This window comes from Vidua chalybeata, chromosome 2, assembly GCF_026979565.1.
Source record: "Vidua chalybeata isolate OUT-0048 chromosome 2, bVidCha1 merged haplotype, whole genome shotgun sequence".
Lineage (NCBI taxonomy): Eukaryota > Metazoa > Chordata > Aves > Passeriformes > Viduidae > Vidua > Vidua chalybeata.
In genome coordinates, this window is record NC_071531.1 from 25,735,035 (window position 1) to 25,762,941 (window position 27,907).

The following is a 27,907-nucleotide window of genomic DNA, read 5'->3' on the forward strand; positions in this document are numbered from 1 at the left end:
AAGGAGGAGCAGTCATATTGGCTGGTAAAGCAGCTCTGTATTGTCCCAGCTGAAGCTGGGTGAATGACAAATGCCAGACAAATTGATCCACTTGTCCTTTCCATGCAGTCAAAAATTACTCTTTTTTTATCCTCTTTTTTTTTTTTCCTCCTAATGTTATCACACCCAAACAAGCAATATTCAATCCACAGTTGTAGGAGCAAGGCTTTTTACTGATCAATGCATTCTAGGATTTCACACTGCTCTCTTCACAGTTCCAGTGTATTTTCTTTAAAAAATTAAGTCTATGTCATTACATTGTATTAGTCTCATTGTCCTGTCATCGTTGTCTTCCTCCATCTAGAGGGAAAGGTTGCAGTGTGAACTCACTCTTTTAGACAAACAAAAAGCTTCACTCAACATCATTAGAAGTTTTACCATAGCCATTCATCAACCTCATATTGAAGGTCCAGGGAAAATAAACTTCCTTGGTGCATAGGGAACAAAGTACCTGTGGGCCACTGCTCTTGAGTAAGCAGTTAAGGACGGAGGTTGGTTGTTTTGTTGATGAGGAATTTTTATCCAGTTACAAAACTTTGCAGCGCTTTCTAAATGTGACAAGAGATGGGTTTTATTCTGCCTCCTGGAAAAGAAGTTTGCTTTGTGATTTGCCACCACTAACTAAGGATGCACTGCATGCAGATTTCGTGCCTTCTGTTTTGGACTACCTTGTCCAGAGCACTGCTTTTCTTAGCTGTTCATAAATCAAAATGCAGTCTTCGCTGTAACAGTGGCTTAGCCCATTAATTTCTTTGAAGATCAGGGCCAAGACCGCTGGCTGGCAGGAAGAAACCAGAAGCCAATGGACACAGCACACCAGGATGCTTAGGTTGGACTCAATGATTGTGGAGGTCTTTTCCAACCTAATTTATTCTTTGATTTTATAATACCAGCCTAAACCTTGCAGGAGTCAGGCAGTCCCATTTTTGTGCCATCTGGAATCTTACTGGTTTGATAGCCAAGGTGAGAAATGTTGAATTGCAGTAATCCAACTTTGAGTTCTTTGACCTTTTTTGTAGAGATGTTGAGTTTCTTAGTGAGTTCTTGATGTAGAAAAGATATGTTTGTTAAGTGGTGCCCCATGAAAGGCACTGTTTTACATTTATATGGGATAGGTATTTCCCATTAGCCCAGTTTCTAGTTAGCTCTTTGCATCGTGTCCTGAAAAGTATAGTGACGCTTCACACTTTTTATGGCTTAAGTTTGAAAACACTGCTCTTCTTTCAGCCCTGGTCATGTTTCTCATTTTGCTTGGATTTAAGACTAGAACTTAGCAGTATGATGAAGCTGGAACAGTATTTATATTATTTTTGTGGCTATTGTTATGAATGAGTACAGTAAATGATAAATGAGTAAGTTTATTTTGAGATCAGTATGGTTTTGTCTGATTACTTTGGATGTTTTGAAACTACTTCACATGCAGGCATTTTTGCAGTTATCCTTGTGTAGTTAGCCATTGTTTTTACTGTATTTGTTGAATATATAAAAACAGAGAAGTGAGTCACTTAAACTCAGAAAGCAGGATCATAATGTCACAAGCATTAAACATAGATCTAATGCAAAACAGTCCTATGTTTTTAAAACTAGATTTCAAGCTGCTCTTTTTATGAACTGATTTAACTCAAGATTCTTTCTTGACAAGAATTATATGTAGGGCACTTGTTCATTCTAGCCAGGAATAAACAGTCTTAAATAGGTAAGCAAGTACTTACTAGGCCTTTTATATACAGAAGTATTTTGGAAAGAAGTGCTCTGTGGCTTATGGCATACTAGTAAGTACAGAAGGGAAAACACCATCACAGAGTTTGGCAATGTGGGTATTTTGAAGCTGCTCATAAAATGAAAATGAGTGTTGTTCCAAATATTTTGAGACAAAACTACTAAAACCGAGTCAAGCATTAGCTCTTTGATGGCTCACATGGTTATGACATTTCTGCAAGCTGGCTTAAGTTCAGGGTCAGTTCTGGTGGTACACACAGCCTCTCTGCCAATAATTTCTGTGAAGAAAAAGGATAGTTAGGATTTTATGCAACTAACATGTACTCCAGAGGAGGCCACAAAGGTGACCAGAGGTCTGGAGCATCTCTGCTATGAGGCTGAGGTTGCTCAGAAGAGAAGGCTCTGGGCCAGACCTCACTGCAGCCTTTTGGTATTTAAAGGGGGTTTATAAAATAGTGGGAGAGTGACTTTACACATGCAGATAGTGGTAGGACAAGGGGAAGTTGTTTTAAACTGAGTGAGGAGAGACTTAACATTACACGTTAGGAAGAAATTCTTTACTGTAAGGGTAGTAGAGCACTGGAACAGGTTGTCCAGGAAGTTGTGGATGCCTCAGCCCTGGAAGTGTTCAAGGCAAGGTTGGATGAGGACCTGAGAACCTGGTCTAGTGGTGTTCCTGCCCTGGATGGGGGGATTAGAAATAGGTGATCTTTAAGATCCTTTTCAATCCAATCCATTCTGTGATTCTATGGTCATTTGATTTTGCATTTTGCCCAGAACTCAGCTGGGTTCAGTCTATACATTTTCCTCTTTCCAGAAACCTGGGGCATGCACTGAAAAGCTCCCCATCCCTGGGAAGCAGATGCCTCAAAGCAGGCAGATTAACCTGCTCCTGAGAAATTATTAACTAGTTTTCTGGAGAATTTAAGATTGTTCCCTATTTTGTCCAGCCAGAAAAGGTTTTTCCCTGTATTCTAGGTTCAGGATACTTGTAGGGCAACAAAGATCTCAGTGTGTTGGAACACTGGGACTGTGCTGTATACAAATTCCTGGTTTGGTCAGATTTAATTTAAAGCTGATAACAATGTGCACATCTACATCTTTTTCTATTTGGAATTGGCACTGATCTGACTGGATGAGAAAGTGAAGCAGATGAGCAGATAGAAAACTAATCCCATGACTGTCATGAAGTATCAAATAGGTGCAAGTGAGATGAATGAATATATGGGCTGGGCTCCCCTAATTTTTGCAAAGAATATGAAATACATGACCCCTAGTCTTTTTTGCATTGGCATTAAATCAGATAAATTCAATATAAGAGACAAGATGTTGGGGGTAGTGTTAGTATTAATTAGTCTAATAAAGAAAGACACTTTGGGGAAAAAAAAAAAAAAAAAAAACAACAATATTTGAACATACAAACCCTTCAACGAATCTGAGTAAGGTTCATTGAATTCAGTGAAACAGTCCTTGAAGGCACTTTATTTGATAGCACTGCTGAACATAACATGAATACTTTTTGGTGCTTAATGTTAAGCAAAACATTATTAAGAAGTCATTGTTTGTTGTCTGGTTAGCATACAATGGCTTCAAACAAATATGCTGCTGGACTGGAACAGAGGATTTTTGTTGTTCCAGTGTTAAGGGTGAAGTTGACTGGTCAATTAAGTTCACAGGCATCTGTGGAGTATCTCTTACATCATAGTATTGTCTCTGCAAGTTATCAGGGCTTTAGCAAAAAATGTTAGGAAAAGTAGTAGTATTTTGGCAGTGCAGATACAACCTTTGATAAACTGTAATAGCTGGCACAAGTCCAACATTGTTTACTGTAGCACAACTTCCCTTTCTTGTTTCACAGAAATTAATTTGCAGATTTTACTCCTAGCCACAACACGGGAAGGAGGCATCATTTTTTAAGACATGGAGTTTTTTTGAAGAGGAAAAAAACAAAACCAAATGAAGACAGACTAATGGAGACAAATTTATACTGTAGACAAAGTAATCTAGAATTTGAGGTTTTGTTCAGAGAGAAGGGAGATTTCTGACAAGTTTTGAAGGGAATTCAAGTGATACCAAGACTGTATTGACTTCAACAGCATCATTTTGGGTTGACACATTGAGACAGAAAGTAATTGCAGTGTGTATTCTCTGTTTTCATTGAATTGAACACCATACTTAATTTCATCATGCAATTAAACTCTATTTCATAGGACCTAATACACACAGTCCAGAAAAATTTACTATTAGATTGCATTTGAGTACTGCTGTCTGCTTCAGTAGAAGCCTAAATGTCATAAAATCACAGACTGGGTTAGGAGGGACCTTGAAAGACCATCTTTTGTGGGGAAAGGGAGCCTTGATGAGATTATCTAGCACCCTGTCCAAGGTATTTCCCAGTGCTCCATGTAAGGCTAAATAGGTTGCAAACATTCACTGCCATAGACAGTGGGTCATAGACAGTGTGGTAGGGTGGATGTCTCACAAGGAGGCACTTTATTTCTTTTCAAAATGTATTACCTAAAAAATATCTCTTCTATCATTTTTATTCTGAAATATTTGCATTGCCACTGAATAAACTTTGCATTTTGGAAGTTAAAGGTAAAAAGTAACTGCTCAGTTGGACTGAACACTGCTGTTACAGGCACAAAATAGATTGACATGTCTGTTGAATGAGAGAAGTAAATGCAGCTGTCCTTCTAAAAGGCTTATCCAGGAGATTTAACTAAAGAATTTTTTTAGCTGTTGTTTTAATGTCTCTCAAATAAATTTGGGGGTTTGCTTTGTATGGTAATTCAGAAAAAATAGTAAGAAAAGCATAATCTTTTCTTTTTCTTCTGAATACAATCAGAAATTTTCTATGAAAAGTTTTTCCTCTGATAACTATGGATTAGTGACTTCACAGGCTGTACTAGTTTTAGTGAAGAATACTTTTTTTTTAGGGAATTTTATAGTGCAAGGCTGAGGAGCTAGTGAGGGCACTCAGAGTTACCTGGATTCTGTTCCCAGCTCTCAGATTCCTTTGAGTCTGAACTGAACCACTGTACTTTCTAGAAGATGTGGGCATCACTGAAATGGAGGCAGATTGAGAAGCTCAAGCCTTTAAGGTTCCTTAGTCAAATGAAATCTCGGTTGTGTACGGAATATCTGGGGAACCGCAATGGATCTCTGAAGCTTTCCAGAAAAGTGTTAAACTACTTTTCCCTTTAAAAGTTCTTCATTTCTAAGTACCTGGAACCCTTGGAAACCTCAAAATTATTATTAAATCACTCTTCATCCTTTCAGATACTAACAGTTCTGGAAGTAGGCTTGGAACAGAGCATAGCATAACAGCTCCTTCAGTCAGTGGGGCTTTTTTGGTTGGCTTTTTTTCTTCCCTCTGGTAAACCAGTTTGCTAGAAAAGTGAAATAACTTCCAACAGTATAATGAAGAAAGTTGCATACTTAATCATTATAATGATCATTTCTTTAGTGAATTTCACTGCCTTCCTACAGTGGAAATGCTGAATAGAGGAAAATGTTTCCAAGAGTGGCTAAATGCCAAATATGCAAAGCTCTGCCACAGCAGAGATTGATTTTCAATAATTTAATGCCTTTTTTTTTTTCTTTTCTGTTTGTTTCTTCTCTCTTCTGTTTTCCTTCTACCTGTTGTAGAACTGGGAAAGATCCATCAGATTGCTAGTTGGAAGTGGATGAGGAAAAACAGAACTGAGGATTTTTATGCTTGATTTTTATTTTTGTCAGCCGAATGAAAGCTTATTTCTAAGTTACTGCTTGAGAAATTCATCTTCTGTGGCAAAAATTTGTGTAAGCAACTGGCAAGGTAGTATATGCACAAATTAAAAATTTGTTATTAGGTTTTCACACAATGATGGAGGTTTCTTTGGCACCTTCTATTTAAAGAGAAGATGAAGCAACCATTAAAGTCTTGCTGTTAAAAAATACTAAGCCACTGCTGTTTGTTCATTAGCCTCCTTGGGTAGGTTGCAATCTTAGCTGAAGAGCAGTACAAGCCAGGCCTGAAAAAAATTGATTCCAAGAGAATAGATCCCTGTTCCCAAAGACAAGTAAATGTCTTTTGAATGAAGTTCTTTGTACTAGCCATGCAACAATATGATTGGTCACCCCATTATGGGAGGCCTTTGATACAGTTAGTTTGTGGTTTATCAGGGGCTTCTCCTTGTTCAAAAATATTTTCTGGAGCTGGGACACAGAAAATAACAGGCTAAACTTGCTTTGCAGGCATCTTTCCCAGGAAACCTGCAATTAGTCCTCGTTCTGCGCCCAACAGGATTTTTTCATCGAGCTCTCTCAGACATTGCTTTCAGATTCAACAAAGATGAGCTTAAAATGAAAGTACCTGTAAGTAATCCTCTGTTTTCACTTTACTACAGGAATCTGTAAAAGTACTTAAGATAGCCAATGAGGACCAAAGAAACCCCCAAAAAAAACATGCTTAGAGGCAATTCTAGCAATTTTAGCTAATTCATGATGGCTGTTTCTTGAAAGAGTGTGTGAATTTTGAAGCAGATGCATTTCCCATGGACAAACGCTATGGTTTCTGTCACTTGAGCAAATGTACAATGGATGCCTGTTGTTATATCGCCAGTAAACCCACAGATTGTATTTTTGTTTGCAAGTGTACAGCATTTATATTTTAAAATAAAATTTGAAATTATATGAGCTGGTGATATAAAAGTTACTGTACTTATCAGATGTAAATTTCAAGGGGGAAAGATGGCCTTTAAGAAAATATTCTCCTATCTTTCATTTATTTTATGGAGCCAGTCCTTATATGACAAATCCATGTAGGCACTATTGTTCTGTCCTGCAGACCCAGGATAACAAGGAAAAATTAACAAGAAATGTATGTTGCTTTTAGAAAATAGCCAAGTATGGTTTATCAAGATAAAAAAAATCTGGCAGTGTTATGCTGTATAATCCATGAGCTTTTTTTTTAATATGCCTGGTGCCCGTGCTCATATTCAGTCATTTACATTTACATCATCTTCACCTGAAAGAACTGTTAAGTTTATGTTTCTATACCCACAGGAAACAGTTCCATCTCTCACTTTTATATTAAAAAGTGCATCATCTCTGTCGGTGTCTGAAGGATGGGGCTTAGAATCATTAACAAGGGACTTGTCACCACTGATCACGTTCACTTTTTGTCTGTCCTGCTGCAGATCATAATGCTGGGCTCAGTGTCAGAACTGCAGGGTTACATTGATAAGACACAATTAACAGAAGATCTTGGTGGCACCCTGGATTACTGCCACAACAGATGGCTGTCCCGTCGCACTGTAAGTCTTAGGTTTTGTTTTAACTTTTCAGCTTAATGAACCCTTCTGTTTTATACTCTGTCATTTATAAAACAGATTCCAAGTGATGCAAGTTGACTTGCTCAGTGTGAGAAGATGTTCCCAATGGTACTTAGTCATCTTAGAGAAATAATATGAGTAATAACTTGGGAGTGGTTTTCTGAACACTTGGAGCAAAGGAACTACAGTGTGTTATTGTGTTGAGGTTTACTGGTTTTGCTACAAGAAAGAAAAGGCTCAAATTGTAAAATAACTTCAGATTATAAAAATATGAAGAAGATACACCTGATACAAGCCTAAGAAAAATATACAATTAAGGAATTAATGGTGACGGTATCTGTTGCTTGCAAAATTCTACTTTGGCCATTTTTCAGTCTTGTAATTCATCTGTTTGGGTTTGTTTTGAGAGTTATATTTTGTGTGCTTATGTTTGTTTGTACATATGTGTGTGATGAACACAAAACATCTTTAATGCTTTTTATTCCAAAAGGCTATAGAAGGTTTCGCCCAAAAGGTTAAGCAAACAGCTCAGATTCTTCAGTCCTTTGGGACTGAGCTGGCTGAAACAGAACTACCAAATGATGTGCAATCAACCAGCTCCCTTCTTGCAACACACACAGAAAAGAAGGACAAAATGAAGGTATGTAATTTTTCTTAGATGCTGTCTTCTAGTTAAACTGTCTTTTATATCTAGCAATATTAACTGAAAATATGGACAATGCTAATAGACAGTAGTCATTTGAACCAACGATATCTTTTTGAACTTGTTTTTTTTTGATGTTAAAAATCCTTTTTGCATTGAAAAGTGACATTTCTTGAAACTAAGTTTGCATATGTACAAATGCATAATGGATTGTATGTGAAACAGTAATTTCTTTGTAAGTAGTGGTGTGTTTAATTTGTAGTTTTGTTTGCAACAGGAAATTTGATTGTATTTGCATGCATACTAAAATATATGGCCTTTTGAAGCATGAACAAATGTTCTTTCAAAAAGGATTAAATGAAAGCTATTTGGCGGTCTCAGAACTGTGCATCTAACATTTTTGAGATATTTGTAGCCTAAAGCTACACTAGAAGGCTGTCTACTATGAAAATTCAACACAGTTACACTGGGGTCTTAGGATGGTAAACATGGAAGAAGCTGACATTTATCATTTACTGTCTGTTGTCAGACACTACTTTTAATAAAACTGTGCTTGCTCAAATGCTATTGAAATCCTTCTTTCAATTCTGTGCCTTCTGAATTCTGCTTAAAAAAACAACATGCTGCTACAGCGTATGGGGTTTTTGTTTTGTTTTGTTTTGTAGGAGGATATCAGGGTAGCAGTAGAACAGGGAAATGATATCCTTGGAAGTATTACAAAACCAGTTACTGAGAATCCTGATTACAAACTGAATCAAGATCAGCTAGACAATCAAACAACGGTAGAAAGGTGAGAGGTGTGATATACTAAATATGCTGCTTTTCTGCTTTTTCAACCCCTCCCCAGCTCCTTTATTTAATTACAAATTTATGCTTTGCAATTATTCAAATGTTTCAATGTGAACATTATAAATAATTTCAGAAACAACAACTCTGTTGTCAGATCTGTCCTGAAAAAAGTAACCCCCTAATGCCCACTGCGGGGTCACCTGGCTATAGGGAAATGTGGCTGGAATTCTGATACCACACTATACTGTCCTTCTTTTCTTTTTTGTCACATTTGGACTCTATACTTGAGTATCTTTTCCTTATTTTAAAGAATATCAATGCTTTGTTTAGAGACTGATGTGCAATCCAAGAAATTTCATTGCTGTACGGAAGGCATGAGTGGAAGACTGAAGTGATCTATCCCTTCTTTTCAGTAGATTTGTCCATTTCCATTAGGTCCCTTTGAAGTGGGAGGTTTTGTTTTTTTTTTTTTAACCTGTTAACTTATCAATGTTGTTAGTAGCTTTTAATGGCTGCTAGTGAATACATCACTCTTGAAGCATCTATGCACCAATTTCCTATGTGCTTCCTCTGGGCATATAAGTAATAGGTATTGTTTTCCTTTGCTCCCTGCCTGCCACATACACACCCCCCTCACATTATTGCCAGGTTTGAAGACATTATATCACTGTAGCACAGATGTAAATTTTCACAAAGCTATGAAAGCATAGCTCATTTCCCCCAGGCAGTATTCTGCATTCTTTTTTTGTCTGTCATTCTATGTTTCTGTTACACTCAGGCCGACTTTCTTTCCAAATAACTGTCCATTCCAATCCACAAAGCTTGGCAGAAGTCACTTTTTTGGTCACTGTTGCTATCAGCTATCCAAGGACGATCAGGGTGGGGGTTGCTAATTTATCCATAACATTCCTATTCAATACAATATCTGATGGAAGTTGGAACAAATGCTGTGTGTGCGTGTGTCACTGCCTTTTCTCTAGTTGGTTTTAACTTGTAAATTCAGAGTTCATTGCTGTAGTTTTAAAGAGAGAAGTTCATTAAAATTCTGATGGGTTGCCTTCCCTGGATGTAGCCTAAGTACAGCAAAGTGCACTGTACAAAGTCCATGGGATAGCACACTGTCAAATGCAATAATAGAAGGTAAGTTAAGAAGTGAAAGTTTTAAGTCATTTGCCAGAATTATAACCAAAGAAGGTTTTCCTCATCACAGTACAGCTGTACAGTTGCTTGTGATATTTAATTAATAACTCTGCTTGAAAGAGAAGGAGCAATGGCCTTCAGGTTTATAGTGAGCTTAGCTCCAAATAATGAAATGTAAGGGCAGCTGGCTGGTCATAGCAGTTCAAATTTTTTACCTTAACTTTTCCAGTGAGCCTAAGGCTTGGATTCCTCCACACACACTTACATATTTATGTATGTTACCCCAGCTCCCCATGTCCTCAGGCCAAAGCTGAGAAGGTGCTTAAAATAAGCACTTACCCATTTTTCAGAAATTAATGTTAATACTGTGTGATACAAAAAATGTTTCCTGTATCCAGTTTATTTGTCCTGAAAAATACTGCTTTGGGGAGGATTTTTTTTATTTACTGTGGAGGGCTGCATTGTCCCTTGAAGGTTGTACCCATCATTCTTAGAGTATTTATTTTATGTGTTTTGTTTTGATTTTTAAAGGCTACTGGCTCAATTACATGAAACAGAGACCGCCTTTGATGAGTTTTGGATGAAGCATCAGCAAAAACTAGAGCAGTGTCTGCGCCTTCGAAATTTTGAACAGAATTTCAGAGAGGTGAGAACTTCTTGTGGCGGTCAATATTTGGTAATACAGAAATGATTCAGAAAATGCTTCCTGCTCTTGATTTTACAGTTCTTGTGTGTACTTGAAAGCTTTCTCCAACCTTTTTCTTGTACTTGCCCTTACTTGACACACTGCTATCTTTACTAGTTTGGATTCTTGTCTATAGAGACATAACATTTTGGGTTTTTTTCTGCAGCCTTAGGAAGTTTTTTTTTCCATGCACCCAGCAGTGTAGAAGTATTCAAAAACTCCTTTGAAACCTGTTCTTTACCACAGAAACACAAAATGCTGCTGCAACACTTTCATCTTGCCAATAGGTCCTTTTATGGAACCAAGTCTCAACTAAATATTCCGGCTGAAATTTTATGAAAACTGTCTCCAACGCTGTGGGTGGGAAGTTGCAACCATAGTGTTAGAAGCTGGGTGGAGGCTGCACTACAGTTTTCACAGCCAGTTTCTGATCTCATGTTGTTTAACTCATGTGCTTGATGGCACCCACAGACCCTTTATCCTGATGTAGCTGATCTCGGAGCACAGCCCCTGTGTCTCCATGAGAGCAACACTCAGAAATACTCTTGCAAGCATATGTCTGTCTCTAAAACAATTGCTGGAGTGGGGACCTCTCCCACATGTTCTGCTGTTAACATTAATGTTGCTTTGTGTCCTTGTCATCTGGTAAAAGCAAGATCATAAATTATTCCTTAGCATTAGTTTTCTTGCGTCTTCCTTTTCTTTGTATTTGTTTTCCTTTTGAACTGGGGAGAAAGGCAGGCTGACAAAAAAAGGTGCTTTGTCTCTGTGTCCCAGTAACCGCATCGTGGGAGTCACCTGACTGCAAATAGTGGCTATGACCTTTGTAATTGGTGAGTCTCTGGAGAGGTGGAGGTCTCTTCATTCATATATAGCTCTGTCTCATTTCAGGTCAAAGCAGCTTTGGATATTGTGTCTGAGAGACTGTCTGCTTTCACAGATGTGGGAAACAGCCGTTCACATGTGGAGCATATTTTGAAAGATCTTGCCAACTTTAAAGAAAAATCAGATGTAAGAGCCCTGCAAGTCTCCTTAATTTCTACTATGACAATGCACGTGCAGAGGGGAATAGGATTTGGTTGTTGAGTGTGTCAGCTTAAGCTGACAACAAGGCAGAATCAGTGTCTCGGGTAACATACTGAAGGAATCTGAAATAAAGTCTTTAACCATTGGAACAGAGTAATTGTTGGACATCCCTCAATAAAGAGCAGAGTGACCAGACACAAAGTGTGATTGCTTCATGTAAGAACTGCATGAAGTGTCTACATAGCCAAGTTTTGCATTTACTGATCAAGGGGCCACTTCCATTGCTATTAAAGCCATGTCTTTCAATAAATCTTAGAGATAAGAAATGTATTGAATGCACAATAAAGATGGCCAACAGAAACATACACTGAACAATATAGAAAGGGAACCTTTTTCTGATCTGTGCTTCGCAATGAAACAAATTGCTCTTTAAGTGAGGTTGTTGCTCTTAAGGCTGAGATAGGTTTTTTTTAATTTGAGTTCAGATTGTTGCTGTACCCCAAATTGCATTATACACAAACAGACCCTGTTGAATAAGGCATAGAAAGAGAACAGTAGTTCCTTCACAAGGAGGCCTGTGATTAAACTCACTGTGATTTCTGAGGTACTCTGGTACATGAAAGTTCTTGGGCATCTGGAAAGACAATCAATCACTTTGATTTATTAAGCAAGGCAGATATTAACTAAATATGTAGTCTTAATCAATACGTGTATTTCACTGTGTAAAAATTGTTTCATTGATCTTGATCCAATGAAAGATGTACTTTAATCAGTGCTTATTTTCTTAGGAAACTGTAACAAAAGCCAAAATGTTAGCCTCAGAGCGTGATGCTTTTATTCAAAGCAATCATTATGCTGTGGACTCCATTATTCCAAAATGCAGTGAACTTCATCATCTCTGTGATACCTTCACTACTGAGACAGAACGGAGGAGGAAGCTTCTTAACAAATCTCTGGAACTGCATGACTTACTAGAGAAGGTAAATTTAGTATGCAACAGTTGTTTCCTGAAACCTCAGTCGAACAATTGTCATAGTGGTAGGCAACATTATCTCAGTGTGCTGGAAGTTTACTCTTTAAATAGCTGAATACATGATAAGATTGAGGTGTTTTAGACTCTTAGTTTGTGATGATGACATTCTGAGGCTGTTCTTCTCTGTTTCCAGTCTATGAAGTGGTGTGATGAAGGAATTTACCTGCTGGCTTCCCAGCCAGTAGATAAGTGTCAGTCTCAGGATGGTGCAGAATCAGCGTTACAGGAGATCGAGAAATTCCTGGATACTGGTGCTGGCAATAAAATCAAGGAGTTGAATAAAATTTACGAAGAGTATGCACACATCCTGAATGAAGACCTAAAGGTACCAGAAGACATTTATGTGGGTCTCTGTGTCCATTTGTTCATACTAGAATTGCTCTCTTGTACTGCCATTGATGGAGCTAAATAATGAGTACTAGGAGTTATACCTGGGAACTGGAAAGTCGATACATTTCTGTGTCTGAGTCTCATCATATCTTTAGATAAGCATCAAGGGCTTCAGAGACTTTCCATAACTACTTTAATTTTTCAGACAGAAAAATTGCTTTTAAAAAAAATTCTCCCAAGTGAGTATTTGAAATACCTTTTTTTATGTAGAAAAAAGGTGCTACTTTTTTTTTTTTTTTTTAGAACTTACAAATATATTCCTTTTCTTCGTGGTTGATCTCTTCATGTAACAGAACCTTTAGACGCTCAAAAAAAAAATTTTTTTATAAATTGAAACTTGATTCCCAGATTTCTCTATAGTAAGCACACAAAATATTTTTGAAGTGATGTTCCAATTCTTAATTGTACAAAATCACAGTAGATTACACCTTTTTAAGAGTGAAGAGTTTGTGTAATATTTCTATATGTGGTATAAAAGTAATTGCAATTTCAAATCAGTATGCTGTAGATGCTGTAGATGTCAATGTAGCTTGTTGATAGGTCTCTGACAGGAATTTAAAAATTATAAGAAATTATTTAAATTATATTTTTAATTCAAGTTGGTTTTTATTTCCATGGCAACTCTAGGAGCATGTACAAAAGGTTTTCCAGAAGCAAGAAAGTATGGAAGAAATGTTTCAAAAGCGACAAGTAAGTCTTAAGAAGCTGGCAGCTAAACAGACACGTCCTGTTCAGCCAGTTGCTCCAAGACCTGAAGCATTTGTAAAATCTCCTTGTACCTCTCCAGGTAAGTTAACTGTATTAGCCTTTAGTTTTTTGTGCTATACTGAGAAACTTAAAGAAACTTCCAGCCATAATTTGTGGTTGCACAAACATCCGTGTCAGATCTGATCCAGTTCTGTTTGACTCTGGTTTACATGTTTAGGTCTTCAAAGAGAAAATGTGTCCAACTCAGAAAGCAGTGCACTTCGGAGGGTAAACTACAGAAAAGGAAAGGTATTTTTTTCACTTTGCATTTTTCACACATGCACTACTTGAAAAAGTCATAGTACAACAGAATATTCAGGAACTCTCAATAAGTATGAGGGAATTCTACTGAAAAAGTGATGGCATTGTCCCAGTTGAAGTAACGCTGCTGAAACAGTCACATGGTTTAAATAGGGGCTGCTTTGTTACTGGGCTGGTTACGAGGGAGGGTAAAATAAATAGTAGGAAAAATGTTAGGGGCAGCAAAATATTAAGTCTATGAACAGGAAACGTTTTTTATTTGCCAGTAGTAATTGGCTAGTCTTAAAACCATTGACAGTGAAGAAGTAGTTGTCATTGGCTCCAAGACAGCTTCACCTGACCTACTGGATTGCCATTCCCAAGTGGGGATGGTCTTCCTGCCCTGCCTGCAGCAAGGGAAGTATCCTGACAGCAGCAACAGAAACAAGTAGTTTCTCACTGGGTTAGAGAGTTGAATCAACGCAGCAAAGATGCAGCAAAAGACAATGCCAGGAGGAAGGCTGGGCCACATGACCAGGATGGACAACATTTGGAGAGAAAAGGGGTAGTTCAAGGAGGGCTTGAAAGCAGAACCCTTCTCTTTTTTCAGCAAGCCATAGTTAGGTTTAAGCATGACAGTAAAAGTTTTAGGAATTTCTGTGTCAGTTTAAGAAGTAACCAGAAAGTTAGCACACAGTACCTTATTTTTAGCTTGAAAAACAGACTAAGGTTAGTGTTGCCTACAAGATTATGCTGGTGCTCTGATGTCCTCTTGAAAAGGGGCTTTGAACCACCATCTTTTCTAAACTGGCTTTTGATGGAGAACTTTCCACATCCAAATACTGTGTGCTTGAAGACCTTCAGGGTGACTTGAATTTTTTGCAGCCTTCTTGCAAACTGCCTTCATTTTTAACAGAGTGGAGTCTTTCCAGTGAAAAGTGCTGAGCACAAAGCTCTGTATTTTAAAGTGTTTTTCCTGCATCTGTGATGCCATGATTATTTTTTTCATTGTTTGTTTCCTTCTTTAGAGTGAAATGACTGAACTCCATCAAAGCAGAGGAGGATCTACAATGGATGATGAAGAAAACCTAGCTGTGTTACGACAGTAAGTGTATTTTGATAAGCAAAAAGCCTGGGTTTTCTCTGATTTGGTTCCAGAAAAGCCTGAGTTTGGCTAAGGATTTGATAAAACAAGTATATTTCTCTGAAATAACCCTCAGTGACTTTTGAAATGCATTGGCTATGCTCTGTGTGCAGAGGAAGACATTTCTGTCCGCAGCTTTATTTAGAGTTTGGGTAGTACAGAGTCTACCTTTGCTGCAGTGAGGAGATGCTATAGCAAGACAACTACATATTTTCATTTCAGAGATTATTCAGTTCTGAGTAATAAACCCCCTGTAAATCTATTGAAGGTTTTGGTCTCCATGTTTTGAGACTTTGTCTTTTTATTGGACTCTTTTTAGTCCTCTGTTTTGATATGTGTTACCAAAAAATCACTTTTATAAAAACTGAACAGCATAAAATATATTAAAGAAATTACTTAGTACCATATGCAATGCATATAGCAGACCTTGCATTTTTACTTGTAAACTAGCTACTTATATGGTCTTTTTACTGTCGTCACCTTCTTTTACATCACACAAAATCACAAGGGAAGGAGTTTGGGGGGAAGTATGATTCAATGCTTGATCATTATGGAAATTAAACTTAAAAGTATAATTGAGATATTTAAAGTGTGCCCTAAATGCCTCTAATTTAAAATTGCCAGTGTAGCTTTAAGTCTGTATTTGATAATCGTATGCAGCTCCAACTCCAGCTCCTGCAGTAGTTGCAAACACAGTACCAGACTTTGTACATACAATGATAAAACACTCTACTGCTTCAATTCAGTTACTACATCACTGAAACAATTAGATTTTATGTTTTCCTGTTCGAACACATTTTCAAAAATTTTAAAGTGTTTTAAAAATACGTATCTCTCAATAAGGATATATAAAGTAAAGACAGGAATATCCATGGAACATCATATTTTCCATTACCTGGGAATTGTTCTTTTATTGTCTGAAGTAAAGAGAAACAGACAAAATTAATGTTGCCTCATTACTTTACATAAGTGAATAGGCCCACCTTAATTGTCTTTCTTTGTCCATAGGCATGTAATGAATGAACTTATCGAGACTGAACGAGCATATGTGGAAGAACTTCTCTGTGTTCTTGAGGTAAAGATTAAGTTTCTCTCTGCATGTTAGTGAATATTTTGTACTTCATGGGTGCTCTTATGTTTTCCTTACCACTGTAAAGCCTCTGTTTGTTCTGTCAAGCAATGTGGTCATTATATTTTTCCTTTCTCATCATATTTTCACAGAGGCAGCAATATGTGATTTTTTTTTCTAGAAATAGCCGTACAACTATGATTTGGTATTGGAAAACACAAAATGAGCAGAAAATAAGATGTGCCTTAGTATTTAGGTGGAATCATAGTGAGATTTGTAATGATCATTAATTCCTGCAAAAGTTCTTTCCAGAGTTTTGGGTCAGTTGCAGGAAGGTCTTGTGTCACACAGGAACATGAATCTGTGTCAAGAGGCTCCTGTGTCAGAGGAGTAAAGTTTCTTACATCTTTCTTTGCATATCTTTAAGTGATCTTCTACATGTCTTGGGTACAACTGTGGGAACAGAATGCCTTGTAATAAAATCCTCGTTTGAAATCATTAAGGAAACAAAGGTGCTCCCTTTGCTCCACACTTATGGAGGCATGATTGCAGCACTGCAGACTTGCTTGTACAAATACACTGCAGTATCCTTTTTTTCCTCAAGTTCAAGTCTTCAGCTATGGATGTGTCATTTTCCTGTAATGCAATTTGATTTCAGGGAATGATGAAATTGCAGATAATTTGATCAGGATGAACTAGAGTTGAGATAAGTGGATATTCTTGGTGTCCATATCATTGTTAAGCTCCTAAATAGGAACTGTCAAAAGTTAAGGACCAGGACTGATAACTTCTGAGTACATACCTTCAAGTAAGAGTAGTGTATGAGGGTTTTGGACTGTGGTCTTGGTTCTGCTAGTTTGTGCTGAGCTTCCCACAGCATTTACATCCTGTGTTCAGTCCAAGTGCTGGAAGTGTTGATTACAGCACGATGGTCACATCTGACATGTGATAATAAATCCAGGTCAGTTTGGAGTAGGCCTTAAAGATCACTTTATCCTCTGCTTTTGTATGCAATGCATCTGTACAAGTCTATTAATAAAATCAAGATTTGAATAGTTTGAGGATTTTTGGTCTTTACTGCTGCTACAGGAGCATCTTTCTATTCCTGTGGTGTTACTCTTGTTTTCCATAGAGTGAAGTGCAACTCCTGTCTTGCAAGGTCAAGTGTCTTGGTTTTGTGCCAAGTGACACTCCAGTGAGTGACACTCCACTATTCTGACTGTGCCAGGCACACCTCTCTGTGCCTCCTCGCAGTTTGGTATCCCTCTAGCTTGAACTGGGGTGATTGGGAGTACCAGCAGTAATTCTGGATCAGATACTTGCTGAGGTATGGCTCAGTGGCAGTCTTCCAGCTTTTGAGTAATTCTAGTTATTAGTCCATAGTTCTGGTTGTTCTCTCATTCCCTTTTTTTCTCCTATTCTATTAATCTTTCAATTTTTCTTGTAAAATAACCTGGTATTTCTTTGTAGAGACTGTTTACTCTTATTATGTCCTATTTATTTGCCATGCATTTTCTGTCTGCCAAGGATTCTGATAGAAAAAAAAGCAAGGTAGTTTCCTAAGATGGATTATTTGGAAACTGCTATAGCTTATCCAAGATCAATAGTTTTTCTTTCATTAATAACCATGATCATCCCACTTTAGTCGGTGAAAATCCATAATCTTTACCGGGAGAAGAATAATGGTCTAGTCTATTTTTAGGTATTGAATTCTACCCTTTTTTCCACTTTCTTGGATGGTTTTAGAGCAGCTTTCAAATGAAAGAATAAGCAAGGCATTAAACATTTTTAAAGTAAGATTAAATAATCTGATTAAGATTAAATAATCTCTGTGGCTGCATTAAGTAGCTTTCCCTCTCTTTTCTTAAGACACAACTACTGCATAGGTAGTAAAACATGAAGCTTTTCATAGTAAGTTTTAAAAGTATATCAGACTGAAGTGAAAAAGATGACAAAAACTTTTTGTCAAAGTATGCATTTCACGCTTTTGTTCCTTCAAAATTTGCAAGTAATGAACTCTGTCAGGCTTCCTTTCACCTGAGCTAAATTTGATACTCCTCCTTTTTGCCAGTGCTGGCTGTGCTGCTATGTTCAATATCATCTTGACTTAAAGTGGAAATCATTCTCTTTGTCGAGCTCTTCATCTAAACTGCATGGTGGCTGCAGTAGTTCTTTTCCTGTTAAAAAAAATTAACTCCATTTTAGCTACATTTTTTTAAATTTTTAAGGCTGTACAATTGCCCTTAATTTATTTATTCCACTCTCTTTTTTTCAGACATTGCATTTTCCTACTTGGGGCAGGAGAAATATGAGAAAGGAGCCAATGTTTAGCTATTTATGAGCTCCATTGTCATTGCCTATACCACTGGGGGTATAGGCTTTTTTTTTTTTTTTTTTTTTTTTTTTTTTGGTTGGTGTTTGAGGAACAAATACCCAGACTTTAAAAAAAATCTGTCCTACCCGAATTACCCGAATGCTTGAATTCTTCAGGTTAGCTGACTTGGCCAGCTAGTTCTTTTTGTAGTTTGGACCACATGTCAAAAATATTGAAAATCTTAATTGTAGGTGCACTTTTGTTTATCTTTTCTTTTAATTATTTCATTTGCTTGTTAGGTATGGTTTATTATAATCAATGTGACTTAATGCAAGAATCACTTTGTGTTTAAAAAAATTTAAAAAATGAACAAAAACAACAAACCACAAGAGAGAGAAATCTAATCCTAAATCTAAAGAAGATTGGATTATCTTCCTTCAATGCCTGTATGCTAAGAAATTTATTTATATTAAGAAATCTGCTTATAATTCAGGTGTTAGATAATTCCTGCCATTTTTCTGGTTGACTTGTTGGGAGTGGGTTTTTTTTTAGGGTTATTTAGAGTTTTGAGAGAACGCAGATTAGTGACCTCAGGCCAAAGGAGAACAGTCCTGGACTAAAGCCACTTGTGTCCTTTTCTGTGCCAAATAGACAAGAGAATGTGTGCTTATAGGACAAGTGGAGGAATGTGGGAATTTAAAGCTACTCCTTTTGGTACTAAAGCAAATGGAAGATTTTTAGCTTAATGGTTACTGTTACCTGCAGAAATAACTACAGTCAGCTTCTTCCTTCATAACAACAGCTAAGACAGGCATGAAGGTCTGTGTGTGTGTACTGGAATTGTGACTCTAAATTCAAATGTGTAAAGTCTTAGTAAAAAGAGTATGAGCTATAATTTGTAAGCAGTATAGGAATGTAGAGCCTTTACTTGGTGAAAATGATTGCAAACTTTGTTTCATCCTCACTTAGCTAGAATCACAGGATTTACTCAAGTGTCTTTCTAAAGACTCTGTGTTTGTCTAAGTGGGGTGATGGGAAAACAGAATTTGTATTCTTCTTTCATGATTAATACTGAGCTCTTTCTTGTCTATGTCTGTCAGCCTGAAGGCAGACTGCCTTGTTAGAGAGAGAAGTAGTACAAGAGCAGGGAGATAATAATTCTGCCTCTCTCCTGTGTTGCAGGGTTATGCTGCAGAGATGGACAACCCCTTAATGGCTCATCTCATTTCACCAGAACTGCAAAATAAGAAAGATATCTTGTTTGGGAATATGGAAGAAATTTATCACTTCCACAACAGGTGAGGATTTGCATTTGGTTCTAAAAACAACATTTGGATGAGATTCTTTACTTTTTATTTTAATCTGCTTTAGATTGCTAAAAGATCCTTACAAAGTTCTACTTGTCAGTATGGCATGTCAACATTGTATTGCATAGAAGAGGAAAAGCAAAATATCTATAAGATGAGCAAAGCTGTGTGAAACTGCATATATGCAGTACACAGGTACAATTCTGCATTGTGGTCATCTTTCTGAAGGAAGATATTTGGATCTGGTTACAAGATAATTAAAGTAGGTTTTATTTGCATTTCTTTTCTTTTATTACTTTTGCTATGGAAAGTGAATTATGGTTCTAAACCACAAATTCTCAACTCTTACATCTGATTGAGAGTGATTAATTTTATATTTCTATAGATGTATTAAATAGTATATAAAATTAATATATAAACCCATATTTATTTGTATATACTAAATATATATTGAGTGACCTCTCTGAAATCTGAATCCTTGCTGCTAGAGAGTATTTCTTCATAGGATAATATTTAAATTCATAGGAAAGGGAAATTGATTTTCAAGAGAAGTTAAGCATATTAACTAGTTGTTTCTTATTCAGGCAAAACTAGAATGAATGTTTTGTCACTGATTGGGGTTTTTTTTGTGTTTTAGGTGGGTGTATTTTTAGTTTTGGGAAGGTGGTTTTTGGGTTGTTTGGTGTGTGGTGTTTGGTAGTATTTGGAAGCAAAACTCAAACACTTTAAACTGTACAAATCCTGCTGCTGAATACATAAGGAAGGGAAATGAAATCCCCCCTTCATTCTCCAACCCTGTATTTGATTTCAGTTGCAGCAACAGTAAGCTGAAAGAAATTGATCAGGATATTTCTTTTAATTTGCTATCCCCTTTAAAGTACACAATCTAGAAGAATTATTTTTGTAGCATTACAACTCTGTTCCCAAAAGTTTAGAAAGCTAATTGCAAGACTGTGAGCATTATGACAACTTTCTTTAATGTGTGCGCTAAGAAAATTTTCTTTCTTGTAGAATATTCTTGAGAGAACTAGAAACCTATGTGGAATACCCAGAACTAGTAGGACGGTGCTTTCTGGACCAGGTATGTGTGGCCTTTTGCTGCCACTTCAGTCACAAACCTCTTTAGGGCTGTAGCACGTGAGAGTGAGTCTCATGTAGCAATTACCACCACATCCCCTTTGTTTGTCCTGAGCATGTAATAGGTTAAGAATGTAGATATTATTTGAGAGTTACTGATATTTTCCCCTGTGCAGCACAATTGATTTTGTTAGAAAAAACTACTATTTTGTAAAAAAAAACCTGCTTTTTTAAAGTGGCAGTCAGGAAAGCATGAAGAGGAGTCATGCACTGCATTGTTTCACATCACTATAAATGGTTGGTTTACTTGGTTAGATTTCTTTAGTGGATTGTTTTGTTCTTTTTTCTTTAAAGAGTACACTTCAACAGAGTAACTCCAAAACATTTTTGTTCCAAAAATAGAAAGCTATGACAAAAATAAACTTTTTAAATCAGGAATGTACTAAACAACGAGTCTCACCTGTAGTATACTAAAGGCTAAATAAGAATGCGTGCATGGAAATCAGCTTATTGATGCTCTAAAACTCCTGGGAGAAGCCATCCCTCTCCCTTCTGTTTACTGGCTACATCTATAGAAATGCTGTTTCCTAAAACAGGAGGTGCTTCTGTGCCTGCTGATTTCCTGCCTGGTCTTTCCTTTATAACTATGGTTACTGTGACATTTTCAACAGTCTTTATTTCCTTTTGCTTTCAGCAAGTGCTGAAGTCATGCTATTTAATTTTTGAAGTAATAAGGGGGAGCAAACTGCTTGATTTATCTTAGTGTGACTCCCAGTGAAAAACACATTTGTGAAAAGAAAATAAAGGGAAAGGACAAAGTCTTTTAAAAAATCTACACAGTGAGTCTCATGGTTGGGCACTCACAGTGATATTTTTCATATTGTAGTAGAAATATATTTGTAAATATAACATATGCTTCTTCATAAGGTGTTTAACATTCAACAGAAGCAAAAATTAACAGGAATGTTTTATTTTGCAAATTAGTAGCCATTACAAAATCAGTGATTTTGCAATTCCTTGAGGCATCCCAAGCAAAAAACAATTATTCAATTTTTGGTGGTGGTGGTGGATTCTTTCCTAGCATTATTGAAAATGAAAAAAAATGTTATGAACTTTGTCTATTAAAGTCACAAGAATTAATTAACTTTTTGCTTGTCTCCCCAATTCCAGATGGAAGACTTCCAGATTTATGAAAAATACTGTCAAAATAAACCTCGATCTGAAAGTTTGTGGAGGCAGTTTTCAGACTCTGTATTCTTCCAGGTATGCTTTATGCTCACTTGAATCCCTAAAATAATGGTGGTTTTGGTTTTGTTGGGATCTGGGGTTTTTTGTTTGGTATATTTTTACTGAACCTTCTCAAGAGCAAATAGCACAAATACTGATTAGTGTCCTGATGAAATCCAATGCTGATTACAGGAATGTCAAAGGAAACTCGACCACAAGCTCAGCTTGGACTCATACTTGCTGAAACCTGTTCAAAGAATAACCAAATACCAATTATTGCTAAAGGTAAGTATTACTAAACTATAATGTTAAGCACATTTTGTGCCTTTTTTTTTTTTTTTTGAGTGCTGCTTCTCTCATCCTGCTGGAGAGAAAACCTAAAAGTTAGTGAACAGATGTGTAAATGAAAACACACAAATCCCTGTTCATCAGTTTGCAGTTCATCAGTTCTTTTTTTGTCAGTCAAAAAACTTCTAATAAGAAAACATTACACAGAGACATCTTGTGTAACTACTTTTGCCCTTAGATTGTGGCTGAAAAGAAGGTGAGAAGTTGATGAGGGGAAAACAGAAGGTCCAAGAAAACCTTGAAATAAAGTGTCTGAAGTACTTCAGTTATAGTCACCCCACCCATATTGCAGGAACTTGCCTTGCTGGACTCTAGGAAATGCACTTGAGAGAGAGCACTGTATGGTGTTTGTATGAAGGATGCTGTTGTGATTCACTTAAATATGCTATACTGAGAGAGCAAAATAAGAGCCATATACTATCATAAATTATTTAAAGTATTATATAACATTTTGCCATGTTTGAAATAACAACTATTTCTCACAAAGACATGTTACAATTCTTGTATTTAACAGTAGCTTAAAAATTCACCTCAAACCAGATTTACTCTTCAGTTAAAACAGAGCTATTAACAGCCTTTAAAGAATTAATTACTTTAGTCTTGTGTAAAAAGAGGAGAATTATAAAGATTTTTTACTTAAAATAACTTCCTAGACTCCATGAGTAAATTCTTATTTTCATACTGTGAAGTCAGAGGAGTTCCACATGAACTTGCTGCTGTGTTTATCTGTATCAAATTGGAAGATGCTGCTTCACCAATAATCCCTTTAGAGAAGGGAATCCTTTTTAAATGCATAGACAATACCCAGTGCAGTAAGTTTAAATCTGTTACTAGCATGCCAGGCCTTGCCATAGTTAAAAGAGTAAATTAAGTTTGACTATGTTTTAAAATTTATTTTGAAAAGTAGCAAATGAAAAAAACCTATCCTTTTGTTAGAGGATTGTTGGTTTGGTTTGGTTTTTGGGTTTTTTTTTTGCAGTTGTGATGAAAAATATCTTTGCAAATTTAGTCTTGTAAAGTTCTTACATACAGCTTACAAAACCTCTAGATGAGCAAAATATATTTAGCTAATGAGCAGGAGAAATGAGAAGTAAATCTTTAGGATCTATTGAGTTCCAGCCACTATTGAACTAACTAGATTATACAGTATAAAGCTTCACTTTGCTAACTTTAAAATCACAGAATCATAGAAAGGTTTTGGTTGGAAGGGACCTTAAAGATCATCTCATTCCAACCCCCCCTGCCTAAAATTCAGTGTTAAAATTTGAACATTCCTAGTTGCTGTTTCAAAAGCTAGGTAAATGCGTTGTCATTCCCTTGCACTCAGGAAATGCTGAAGTACAGTAAGAACTGTGAAGGTGCTGAAGATCTTCAGGAAGCACTAACATCTATCCTGGGCATTCTTAAAGCAGTTAATGATTCTATGCACCAGATAGCCATTACAGGCTATGATGTGAGTAGCAGTATTTTTGCTTACTTTTAACTTTATTTTCATTTCTTTTTTGGATATATGTACAGCATGCCCTGTACTATGTACTAATAATGAGAAGAGTGTTTTAGAAAACATGCCTTTAAACTTAATTGTGTAATGAAAATAATAGGAAAGGGATCTCTTTATACTCTTCTGAAATTTTCCTGCTATGACTAACATTTTCCTCTGTCTACCTAAGCTGTTTTTTCTTTGATCTTTGTGTAAAACTACACCCAAAACTTTCAGTTCCCAAAAAAATAACAAAACCCAAAACAATACATAAGCAGATTTGGAGCAGAGTTTGGGGGGAAAAACCAAACATGTCTTTTGTTTCCCTCTCTCTATGTGTAGTTCTCTGTGCCTCTGCTACTGGTACTCTTGACTGTAAAATCCTTCCTGAACAGTGCTGGCCAGTGAAAATTATAGGTAGCAATTCAACACTGACTTCACTGCATTTCCAAATTCAACATAAACACTGATATGAGAGATTATTGGGAACAACAGACTTTTAAAGACCTGTTCAGAGTCTGTATTTTAATCTGATGTTATCTCTGTAGTTACAAATATCACTGGTGGGTTTTTTTTTTTTGTTCCAGGGAAACCTGAATGAGCTGGGCAAGCTTTTAATGCAGGGATCCTTCAATGTCTGGACTGATCATAAAAAGGGTCACACAAAGGTGAAAGATTTGGCACGCTTCAAGCCAATGCAGCGACACCTCTTCCTCCATGAGAAAGCAGTGCTGTTCTGTAAAAAGCGAGAAGAAAATGGAGAGGGATATGAGAAAGCACCTTCTTATAGCTACAAACACTCCTTAAATGTAAGACACTGATCAGTCCTGATGGTCAAGATACTGAGGGCTTAGCCTGTAGTAATATTCTGGTTCTATCTGTGCAAACCTGTGTTGCAGCATTGTACTGGGAACTTCACTCTTTCAGACAAGCCTGACTGGTGCTGCAGGTCTGTGTTATTTTGTGTTGCTGTCTGTCCAGGTGAATGGCACTTGCATTAATCACACAGAAAACGTAGGGAAAGGTAATGTAAAAATCATTAAGGATTTGTTGGTCTGGATTTTAAAAGCCACATTTTACAAGTCAGTCTCAATCTCATGTATCCAAACACTTCTTCCCTCCAAGGTAGCCAGGCTGATACAAAGAACTAAATCTCTTGTCTCCAACACGCAGATCACAAATTGTTAGCTATTCTTTTCCGTGTGCAAGAAGCCAGATGGGTTTTTCCTTTTCAGAAATAAGGTACCAAAGAATACCAGTAGCTTCCTGCTCTCTTTTTAGCATAATTGCAATGCAGTAGGTCAGCTTCTGTTCTCTTTGCTTTCAGATGGCTGCAGTTGGAATAACAGAAAATGTCAAGGGTGATGCAAAAAAATTTGAAATCTGGTATAATGCAAGGGAAGAAGTTTACATTGTACAGGTAAATAACATAGCCCTACATTCAAAAAAAAAGAGAAGGGGAGCAGAACCCTAAGAAGATCTGGAGGTTTTTTTCCTGTTGTATCACTAATAGAGTGTGATGAGTAAATGTAGAGAAAAAAAGAAAACTTAAATCATATTTCAATGGAAGAGACTTCTTGGGGAAAAAATAATCACATCTTACAATGTCCACAGAAGAAGATATTGTATACACCATTACTAGCTGTCACTGGAGTAGTGGGTGGCTTGGGAGATGGGGTTTGGCTGCAGCACATGCACAGCCTCTGCCTCAGCCTATTCCAGTGGCTACAACCAGTTTCTAGTCATGGAAGCCCTGGAGAGGGAGCTTTGTCTGTCCCTCTCGACTGATTGCTCTGAGGCTACGCTTGGGCATGCAACTCTTTGTGTAATAACTATTCTGTGCTTGATGGCTGATTGTATTTATTTTTGGGTAGGCACCAACCCCTGAAGTTAAAGCTACTTGGGTAAATGAAATAAGAAAAGTTCTAACAAGTCAACTGCAGGCATGCAGAGGTAAAATACTTGGAGATTCTCTATTTTATTTGTCAATTTTTTAAAAAAATCTATTTTCTCTTTGATCTTCAGCTCCTGCCCTGTAGATCTTCCCTGTGTAGGACACAAATCAATTTTAATCATTCTTTTTCTTTCCTCCATTACAGAAGCTAGTCAGCACAGGACACTAGAACAAACACAGAGTTTACCTCTACCACTGCCAGCATCATCTTGTGCAAGGCAAGTATGTTGTCACATCATCTTGTGAATATACTAATACATCTGATTTGCAGCTCTTCATTGCTCCTACCCCTTAATACTGGTCCTTGTGTTTTAAGGTTTTGGTTTAGTTCTCTTCCTGCTATAAAGCTGTAAAGCCTGGAGTTTATACATCTCCAGAACTGTTAAACTGAGCAGCAGTGGCATGTGTTTTGCCAGCTGATAGAGAATGCCACTGAAATGTCATTTTCTGCACCAGCCAAAATCCTGGTGGTATTATGTGTCTGCTTGTTGAGCAGCTGATTATATACATTATGGTCCAGATAAGAGAGTTTTAGGGAATAGCTTTTTTCTACCTTCACTGTTTTTTTCTTTTACTTTTTCTTCCTTTTCCAATGTCATGTTACCTTCTTTTTGTCTTTTTCATGGCAGTATCTTTTCTCTGTCTCTTGTTCTTTTACTCCAATTCACGTTTTTTAACCAAAGTAATGTGTTAATTCCTCCAGTGTCCCAATTTTTGGGTGAAGTTTTTTTTCTTTTTTTCCATCCTTCACCATACCAACCTATCTATTCTTCTGTTCCCATCTGTTATTCTGCCCTTGCCTGACACCTCTTTTTAATCCTCTGCTACTCAGTCTGGTTTTTCATATGTGTGTGTATATAGCTATCCATAAGCCCATGTGCTCATAGCCATATGGTGTGTGCTCTAATATGTATTGGTAGCTCTTTGCCCTGCATCTTTTATGCATCTGCTTATTGCTCAGGGAGAATTTCCCAGATACATTGTATTTGTGGAGTGTCTTTCTCTATCCCATTCCCAGATGGAGTTGTGGTGAGAATCCACTGCAAGGTCCCTCATTTGTTCCTGTATTAAGAGCTTCTGGGAGGCAGAGTTTATTCCTTTATCTTTCTTCTTTTATTCCTAGTACATTCAGGAGGAGCCTGTTAGCTGCAAGTGAATGGAAGTTGTCCTGGGCCATCATTGCAGTAACTCCCTCTGCCATGGTACATGTGATTGCAGTTAGTCAGGAGAGGTGTTTCTCATTCTGATGTTCCCATGGTCATTAAATGCACAATCACCAACGACTTTTTCAGTCTTGGAAGCTACAGTCTGAGAAGGAGCAAATAAATTGTTTTCATCCTATATATCTGTATGTAAAAGCCTGTGATTGGATTGATTGTCTTCATTCTTTTCTAATAAACAGTCCTTCACGAAACCACATCAGAAATACCAAAAAAATGGAGGAGAAAAAAGCTGATCTCACAAGTCTAGAAGGTTGTGGCACTACAGTAGCACCAAAGTACCCCGAGAAAGGCAAAGGTGAGTTTGCCCTTACATGTTGTGGTGTTTAATTGCAAGGAGCATGCCTGCACTGCAGATGCACAGGCAGATCCACCAGCAGAGTAGCCACGGTAGTGCAGGGAGGCACCAGTGTGCTGATCCTTAGCTTGGGATTGGTTTCTGCATTCCAGTGTGCAGTGTGGATAGGCCCAAAGCTGTCTTGAATGGATGGTAGCCAAAGGCAGGTGGGAACTATTTGTTACAAGGCAGAAGTCTGCAGTAGGTCTTCTCTTAAAGCTGCCCAGCTTCTGAGGGTTCTTTTTCTCTGAAAAATTTTCTTGGCATTACTTGACGTAAGAGGGAGGTTTTTTTGTTCTGTTCTGGTTTTTCTCTTTAATTTTTTCCCCACCATGGAAATTATTTATTGAACCAGTGGCAGTACAAGCCCTTACACAGGGAGAACAACCAAACACTTGTGTGGTACCTGGACTTTCAGTTGTCCCTTTTCATTCTAACATGCAGGTTCCCTGGCATAGCTGCAAATGACTTTTTGCCTTGATCTTTTCATGGCCTTCTTCCTTTTCTTTCTGTGTCTCTCTCTTCCTTTGTAGACAACACTAGCTCTACCTCAGAATGCTCTGTACTGTCAAAAAAGCGCTTTACACTGCAGGGCTTTACTAACCTCAAAAGTCAGAAAGGTAACTTTAAAAATAAGGCTAGACTGTTTTCTGTGTAAGGC

At 37.2% G+C, this 27,907-nt stretch overlaps 1 protein-coding gene across 2 annotated transcripts in view; it reads left to right on the top strand.

The window, feature by feature from the left end:
* MCF2L (MCF.2 cell line derived transforming sequence like) overlaps positions 1-27,907 on the top strand; it is a 57,020-nt gene that overhangs the window by 20,982 nt on the left and 8,131 nt on the right. For both annotated transcript variants that reach the window (XM_053935439.1, XM_053935440.1), the window contains exons 3-24: positions 5,998-6,117; positions 6,942-7,058; positions 7,567-7,716; positions 8,385-8,509; positions 10,180-10,294; positions 11,225-11,344; positions 12,148-12,339; positions 12,526-12,717; positions 13,410-13,569; positions 13,708-13,778; positions 14,798-14,874; positions 15,922-15,988; positions 19,479-19,594; positions 20,615-20,684; positions 21,851-21,943; positions 22,100-22,192; positions 23,583-23,708; positions 24,323-24,544; positions 25,063-25,155; positions 25,610-25,688; positions 25,835-25,907; positions 27,092-27,207. In XM_053935439.1, the coding sequence (XP_053791414.1) occupies positions 6,106-6,117; positions 6,942-7,058; positions 7,567-7,716; positions 8,385-8,509; positions 10,180-10,294; positions 11,225-11,344; positions 12,148-12,339; positions 12,526-12,717; positions 13,410-13,569; positions 13,708-13,778; positions 14,798-14,874; positions 15,922-15,988; positions 19,479-19,594; positions 20,615-20,684; positions 21,851-21,943; positions 22,100-22,192; positions 23,583-23,708; positions 24,323-24,544; positions 25,063-25,155; positions 25,610-25,688; positions 25,835-25,907; positions 27,092-27,207 (2,479 nt within the window). In that variant the 5' untranslated portion in view covers positions 5,998-6,105. The remainder of the gene's footprint in view (positions 1-5,997; positions 6,118-6,941; positions 7,059-7,566; positions 7,717-8,384; positions 8,510-10,179; positions 10,295-11,224; positions 11,345-12,147; positions 12,340-12,525; positions 12,718-13,409; positions 13,570-13,707; positions 13,779-14,797; positions 14,875-15,921; positions 15,989-19,478; positions 19,595-20,614; positions 20,685-21,850; positions 21,944-22,099; positions 22,193-23,582; positions 23,709-24,322; positions 24,545-25,062; positions 25,156-25,609; positions 25,689-25,834; positions 25,908-27,091; positions 27,208-27,907) is intronic.